The sequence below is a fragment of the Gavialis gangeticus genome, unplaced genomic scaffold, assembly GCF_001723915.1.
Source record: "Gavialis gangeticus isolate Ggan-Ray unplaced genomic scaffold, GavGan_comp1, whole genome shotgun sequence".
Taxonomy (NCBI): Eukaryota; Metazoa; Chordata; order Crocodylia; family Gavialidae; genus Gavialis; species Gavialis gangeticus.
Window position 1 is genome coordinate 64,574,547 of NW_017729024.1, and position 8,196 is coordinate 64,582,742.

At 40.6% G+C, this 8,196-nt stretch overlaps 1 protein-coding gene across 1 annotated transcript in view; it reads right to left on the minus strand.

Moving 5' to 3' along the window:
• Positions 1–244: 244 nt before the first annotated feature.
• Positions 245–8,196, minus strand: part of RIOK2 (RIO kinase 2) — a 26,032-nt gene continuing 18,080 nt past the window's right edge. The window contains exon 10 of the mRNA XM_019517208.1: positions 245–1,745. Within this exon, the coding sequence (XP_019372753.1) occupies positions 1,584–1,745 (162 nt within the window). The 3' untranslated portion in view covers positions 245–1,583. The remainder of the gene's footprint in view (positions 1,746–8,196) is intronic.

Consider the following 8,196-nt stretch of genomic DNA (forward strand, 5'->3'; position numbering starts at 1 on the left):
ATACATACATACACACACATTTATTTTCTCTAGCACATCGTTGAATATAGTACGACACTTACTGTTTTTCTGGCTAAAGGAGTACGTTATCAAGTATGCTGCATTGTTTTGCTTTTGGTTTGTATTGCTTTATTGTTAGTGGGAGTTTAGACAGATGGTTGTATTGAGCAAGGTTAGCGACATTAACAGTGAAAAATAATGGCAGTCTAGTTTCCTGTATAATTTCTGTGCATTATATATTTTAAAGTCTCAACTTAACCGTGACATCTAAGGTTGTTTAACAGTATGGTGGCACAGTAAATATAATCAACAGTTAAAGCAATTGAAATAAATGTCAAATGAATGCATTTAATAGCCTTTTTAGACTTTTTATTCAATGTTGTTTTTCAAATCTAGAAAGAAGTTAAAACAATGTTAAAGGTTTTAAATGAAAAATATAAAGACCATAAACACTGTAATGCCATTTATGACTTGTTGATCTTGTCTGCATCATTTTGGGGTCACAACAAATTTCCAACGTTTAAAAGGGGTCATGCTGAGGAAGAAGTTGGGAAGCCCTGTTCTAGATTTTCAAAATACAAGAGAAAATTATTATCTGTAAACTACAGCAATACAGACAGATATATAGTCTGTTGCAGATGATCTTGGAAAAGATGCTCAAGATCTGCATTCACTGGCGACTACTTTGACAAACTGAGAGGCTGAGTGACTGCCAGACCTGCACAACATCATTTTTACCTCTAATTTTTCGGTGCATTTATGCACCAAGCCTTGGAGCTAAAGGGACAATAAATGAGAGTCTCTGAGTTCAAAGCTCTCCTATTAATATAAAGATGATTAGTCTCTGTACGAGTACACAGACTAAGATTTTGTGAAGGTGTAAATAACCTTGGTTCTGACTGTTTTCAGGTGTACATGATATTCTTCAACTAAATTCAAATAAGGAAAGCTGCATATGAGTGGGGATTTTTCCCCCAGTTTCTTGGAACTGTTAAAATAGGTTTTGAAAAGGAGCCCTTTGTTACAGGGGCAAACTCATCTAGTCCCATTGGCGGGTCCTTGGGTCCAATCTGTAGCAGAGGGTCATATCATCTGGCCCACTGCAGCAGTGTTAAGTGTTGTGGCTCCTAGAGCCAGAGCTCCCTGCCACTGCCAGATTTCCAGAACCATGGGCGACCCTGCTAGTCAGATGATATGGCTCCGTGCTCTAGATCCTGCTTACAGGGCTCAAAATTTGACACTGGAATGAGTGGCAACAGCATTAATTGCCACAATGTCCTGTATTTTTGGCACTCTTGCTCTATCAAGAATCTCAGTCTAATCACTACAGTAAAATCCGCTTATAAAAAATACTGCAGGTTATTACTTCAGTATACCTATATTCACTGTGCCCCTTTACCACTGACTTAAGTTAGGCTTTGACTACAATACAAAAAACAAAGAAAAAAGGTTACTATAGCAAGGACATTTATTGAATATATGCACATTCCAATTTACAAAAAGTTATTGCTGTGTAGTCTGTTTCTCTCCGATTCATAAACCATGGACAAAAATGCTGATCCTCTATAGCAAGTTTCAATTATCTAGCCCCAAAAACTAGCTGCATCCAAACTTGATTTAATATTGTGCATATTTTCTCGCCTCTGTTTAGTATAAATATTTGCCTCTCCTTTCTGCAACCGCCGCCGCTGAGCAGCTTTCTGTTGTTTAGTCAGTTGTCGCTTTATCTTCTGTTTCACCAATTCCTAAAAATAATTAAAAACTCCACATTAGTTTTAAGATACATATAACAACTTATATGCATTCAATACTTTCTATGCCAAATTCCTTTATACAGAAATATTTAAAAAAAACAGTAAGCCTTGATGCTTATGAAATTCAATAAAGCCTTTTTAAAGTTAAAATATTAAAAAAATTACCTAGAGGATATTCCTAGGTCTTGATAATTATTATTTTTTTATTTTGCAGTCATATTTTTAACACTCCTCCTTTACTAAGCGTGGGAAGTAGTGATCAAACTAACTACATCTATAAAGGAAATGTTTGATATTTAAATAGCAACTGCTGCTAACAGAGAGAACTTCTTTGTTCTGGAATTTGTTGTTTAGTTTTTCCCCTGCAGTGAAGGCAGATGGCTGGCTATATAATTTATAGTGCACTTTTATAAAAAAAAATTAGAATAAGGAATGCACTGCTGCAGAAAATGGTGGTGGTGTGCTTTTGGATAAAACACCTATTTGTTTTATTTCAAAAGCACTCTTCCATCCTCAGCACTGATGCGCATTTTGCCACTTATACAACTGTATGCCCCACAGCGCCGGGTGTAAGCATGTATACAAATGCCCTTTGTGAGCTCCCCAAGTCTCAGTGTTCCTGCACACAGCAAGGCAGGGGGTCTAGTGTCCCTGGGTAGCTCTCCCGGGCAGGAGCTCCTAACCCTGAGGCTGGCAGGGCTAGACTGGCTTGCTAGCCCAAGTCCCAGGCTTATATCCTCCCAGGGCCCTGTCCATGCCAGTCAGCAGGCTGCATGCTGCTGCCTACTAATCGTCTCATTTGCCCCCTTGCTCTTGCCTAGCCTGCAGTGCACCCTGGCTGGGCTGCTTTTATCTTGAAGGCAGGGGGAGCCCCCCAGGCTCTCTGTTACAGAGGCACATTATGATGACTTACCTGCTTCCTGAACTCTTCTTCCCACACAGGAAAGGTGATAACAACCCTCTTTCCTTTTGAAAGGCCTTGATCACCCAGTAATCAGCTTATTTTTTTCTGTTAATTGTTTATCTGCTACCTTTGGGCATTTTTCCCCTCCCAGGTCCAATTATTTTTTACTATGCTGTGCTGCCTTTTACTCCTCAGACCTGATGAAGGATGTCTTGCATTCAAAAGCTTGTCTAACTCTGTCTCAACTATGCAGTCAGTTCAATAAAAGATCTCACCCTAAGAAATTCTTGCCTTTCACACAATTCTTGGACCATCATAGCTATATCACTCTACTACTGCTTTTTACCTTAACCCAGGGATTTCAAATACATGATTCCACATAACAAACATACTGATTACTGAGCCAGAATCCTTGTCCTGTCATACTGTTCCTTCCATAAATATATCCAATTCAATCTTAAAGCAATTCAGGTTTTTTGCCCTCGCTACCTGGCTCAGAAGACCTCCAAAACCTTCCTCCAACTGGAAATGAGATTTCAATCTAAATTTCTGTTACCATTTGAACTTATACAAGTGTTTTCAGCCTAGAAAGCTTTTCCCCTCCCTAATATTTCAGTCCAGGAGTGCACTTCTAAACAGTAATCATATTTCCTCTCCATTTTAAGCTACATAAATCAAACTCCTTTAATCTTCCTTCATAATTGGATTCTCTATGATGGTAGCAGCTGCATATCACAAAAATTCAAAGCATAGCTTAGCAAGTTTTTGGCTGTGGATTACTCTCCTCTGAGGAGTGACCACAACTCAGCCAACTATTCACTTAATAATCACAAACTAGAAACTACTAAGGGGCACAGACTGTACAATAGGACTGAGGAGAACAAGAAGTTTAACTGAAAAACTGTGCCAGACCAAATCATCCAGTGAGACTTTAGCAGCCTATTGCAGCCCAACTTTCTATGTGATATCACAGTTCATTTTTTCCCTTTTAAACAAAGATTACTAGTTCTGAGGGGAGAATTATCAGGAAAACTCTGGGATGGATAATAATCGTAATAAAAGCAAATTAAGTTCTACTTTGGTTCAACAACTAGCTCATCAAACGTTGAGTGACTGGGAGTTGAAAAGGCAGAAAAGTTTGTTTTTCTACTCCAATCACTGAATAAAAGTGAGGTGTGAGAATGATATCCCCTAGCTCTGAAGTACTGAAGTTTCTTTTGCTAGCTATATATGCACATGTACACACGCACACCACCTCCTTTAAGACACCAGATTCAAATGCAGAACAGTTTGATAAACACTGTCCTGTATATAGCCAGCACATTCAAGGCAGATTTATTTAATAACAAATTTAAAATACTACTTATATATTTTAATTGGAGTCTATTTACTATCCAAATGTATATCACCATGCAAATTTATATCTCTGTGCAAATGCAAGTTAATCATTTAACAGTACAAGGATGTTTAAGTGGCTGAAGCTGGGAGCCACATGCTGTGCAGGCTCCCCCACTCTACTGCACTCCATGCATAGGCACCAGCATCCTGTGCACATGTGGCATCCTTCCTGCCGCACTGTGTGGGTGCAGGTACCTTGGTCACCGGCTCCCTCACTGCAGCATGCTGTGTAGGTGGTCTAGTCTGTAGGCTCCCCCAGAAAGGCCGGCTATGCTGTGGAGCCCCTCTCCCCAGAATGGGGGCAGGAAGTGTAAGGCGGATGAGGGTAGGGAGCACTGAGACCCCAGCTGTGCTGCAGCTGGAGCAAGGGGGAGGAGCAGTGGCCAGGTGGCAGCCTGGGAGACTACAAATTAACCCCTTGTGGATTGCATGGGCCGCCAGTTGGAGAACCCTAATCTAGTAAATAGGAACTGTTTCATTCAACGTTCTCCAACATAAGAAAACATGTAAAAATTAAGAATGCAAACATGTACGTAACCCATAGAAATTCTTAATTAAATGAGATAAAGTATAGTCTGGTGAGCAAAAAAATAGTATCTATCAAATGATATGAAGTCTTTTGGGCTAACTAAAAAAGCAGCATGCAAAACAAGATTAAGATGAAAGAGTTCAGTTCCCTGATCTTGCAGGCAACCATGTCACATAATCCTTTCCATAAACTTAACAAAGGGTGGCAAGTATAAATTAGGGGAGAAGCCAAGGATCTAGACACACACAGCATTAGAAAACTGCAGAGTTTAAAAACATATTCAGGAGATTCAAAGATCGATGATCCTATAAGTAATCTAGTTAACCAAGTTAGTGTTAACTGCACTATGTTATACAGTTTATGATAGTGTATTCTACAATTATATAGGAGTACAGCAATGTCGAAGTTGAATCAGGATTCTGTCAGTCAAGAAGTCACTATGAACTGTGACTTGATGGGATGTTTTGGGTGTAGAAGCTGATCTTTTGAAGACAGGCCAAGCATTTACAAAGCAGTTGTGCTAAGTGCCTCCCTTTTCTTAGCTACTTATGGCATTTGACCATACTTTGTTTGGGGAAGAACAGTTGTAGATAACCTTCCAGAAGTCACCTTAGGGAAAAAAAAAAAGTCAAAACTTATTACGTTATTGCCTTCCTCTCACAAGGAATATTCTGAAGTCAAGTTTCTCCCCCTTGTGGTCTGGAATAGTAAAAGGTTTTTCTGGGAAATATATATACAAACTGCCTGGAAAAGTACTGCTGCATAAATGCCAAAAAGGCACCAAAAGTTCTTTCTGGCATGAAGTCCTTGGAACTGTAAGTTGGGCTCAGAAAATCCTACAAGCCCTACTACCTCTGAACGCAGAAGTCTTATTAGTCTATTCATCATAATTATACTAAGAGCAAGTTGGAATCCTTGAACTAAACAGTTTATGCTTCATTATTTTAATACTTTGCAGAATTTACATATTTTCCTTGTCCCAGTTTGAATAACCCCTTATTCAAACTTGTGTGAACACAGTAAGATAGCTATGTAAGTCTCCACTCCATAATATTTCAAAACCTTTAGCCAAAAAAAGAGCTGTTTTTTTCTGTAACTTATCAATTGGGGTATTCCCCAAAGTTTGCAATGCCTATTACTATACTGCTGTTTATATATAGCCCAGAATAATTCCTGGTGTTACATACATATTCACATTGCATACATCGTTAAATGAGCTATTATTTTAATGAAGGCTTCAAAATCCTCATAGGATAGGCATATTATGCCAGAGCCATATCATATCTGATTCATTACAATTTTTCCTTTTGCAAACACACTGCTAATTTGCATTTTACTTCTATGGTAAGTTTTAGATTTTTTTTAAGTACATTCCTAATGCAAATTCCTCTAAAAAAAATTGTTTTATTTCCTTAACGAGTGTTGCATCTTCCTTATTCCCAGCTTTTTTTTTTGATCACTGTTCCAATAATCATTTCCAGATTGTTTCATTTTCATGGAACAGGAAGCAATTAGTACTTTATGAACCTAATGTGCAAAATAATGCAACAGCATTTTAGAGATAAACAAAACCAAACATTAACTATAGCTCCCAGAAGTCTAAGTTTACTGTATTCCTACTCGCTTTTCTCACCATAATTGTGTGTCACCTTCTATGCAGATTTTGCTTCTGTGAGATTACTTTCTTCATAGACATTAGGGGGCTGGAAGAGACCGTGTGAGATCATCGAGTCCAGACCTCTGCCATAGGCAGGAAGTCTGCTTGGGTGAAATGATCCCAGCAAGATAAACATCCAGATGCCTTTTGAATGAGTCCAGAGTAGGTGCTTGCACCACCACCCTGGACACTTACGACTGTAAAGGAGCTTTTCCTTATGTCCAGTCTAAATCAGCCTTCCAGAAGTTTGTGGCCATTAGATCTAGCTCTCTCTTGGGAAGCCCTGGCAAACAACTGTTCTTCCAGATCCTGGTCCACAACCCTTATATACTTATAGGGTGCCTATAAGTATATAAGTACTCTAGCTGCAGCCTCACTAAGGCTGAGTAGAGTGGGAGGATGATGTCCCTGGTTTTGCCTGAGATGCATTGGTGGATGCATCCCAAAGTTTGGTTTGCTTTGCTGGCTATGGCATCACATTGGTGGCTCATGTTCATCTTGTGGTCAATTAAGACCCCAAGTCTCTTTTGGTCATGGTGCTAGCGAGTGTAGCACTGCCGAGTCTATAAGTATGATGCTGGTTCTTCCTCCCAAGGTGGAGCACCTTGCACTTCTCTGCGTTAAAGGCCATCAGGTTTTGGTCCACTCACCTTGCGAGCTTATCCAGGTTAGCCTGTATCCCCAGTCTATCTTCCAGTGTGACCACTTTCCCCCATAGTTTAGTGTCGTCCACAAACTTTGCCAGTCTGCACCTGATGCCCAAATTTAGATCATTTATGAAGATGTTGAAGAGTATTGGCCTGAGCACTGAAGGACACCACTGGTCACCTTGCACCAAACTGATTTGCTCCCATCAACTAATACTCTTTGTGTCCGACCCTGAAGCCAGTTTCGGAGCCATTGGACCGTGAGATGGTCAAGGATGCAATTCTCCAGCTTAGCCATAAGGACATCATAGGAGACCAAATCAAAGGCCTTACTGAAATCCAGATATGACATCAACCTTGTCTCCCTTGTCCAGGCAATGTATCACCTGGTCATAGAAGGAGCTGAGTTTGGTCAGGCAGGACATTCCAGCAACAAAGCCATGTTGGCTAGCGCTCAGAAAGTTGCCTTCTGTTAGCCTGCTGCTGATGGAACCCTTGATAATTTTCTTCAGGATCTTCAGGGATGGATGTCAGATTGATTGGTCTGTAATTCCCTGGGTTTTCCTTCCTTCCCTTCTTAAAGATCAGGACCACATTGGATCTTTTCCAGGCCTCCAGTGCCTCTCCCAAGTGCCACAAGTTCTCAAATATTTTTGCCATAGGGCATGCTATGATGTCTGCCAGCTCCTTCAAGACTCTCGGGTGCATTCCATCCAGGCCTGCAGACTTGTGGATGTCAAACCTCTCAAGGTGTTCCCTTACTTGATCTACGACAATTGTGGGCCCATCTTTTACGTGACAAACTCATTTAATCTAGTCCTTTTTGTGTGTGGCTCCAATACCTTTCCTACCAACCTTTCACCTGTTTCAATCCTCCTAGTTTTGTGCATACTGATATATTTGCTAAGCAGAAGTTGGCTGAACATGGTATAGTATGCTTTTACACACTGATACCTTTAGAAGAGCTGTTCTTGCTAGTCACTAGGGCTGTTCGATCGCTGATTCGATTTGGCCCAAAGCTCTGAATTGAATCAGGAGACCCTTTAATTTCTCTGAATCGAATTGGAACCCTCCAAATTGACTTGAAGAGATTCAATGATTCGGCTATAGACACAGCTTTAAATGTTTTTTCTACGTACCTCAAGGTACTAGGCAGATGGAGCATCCCATAGGAGTGTTGGGGGTGGGGGAGAGGGGGTGTCCCAGTGCACTTGGTAGCAGACCCAGAAGTGGACCGGAAATAGTTCGGGTCCACTTCTGGGTTCATTGCCAAGCACAGAGGGCCCCCCCCCACCCCCACCATCCGC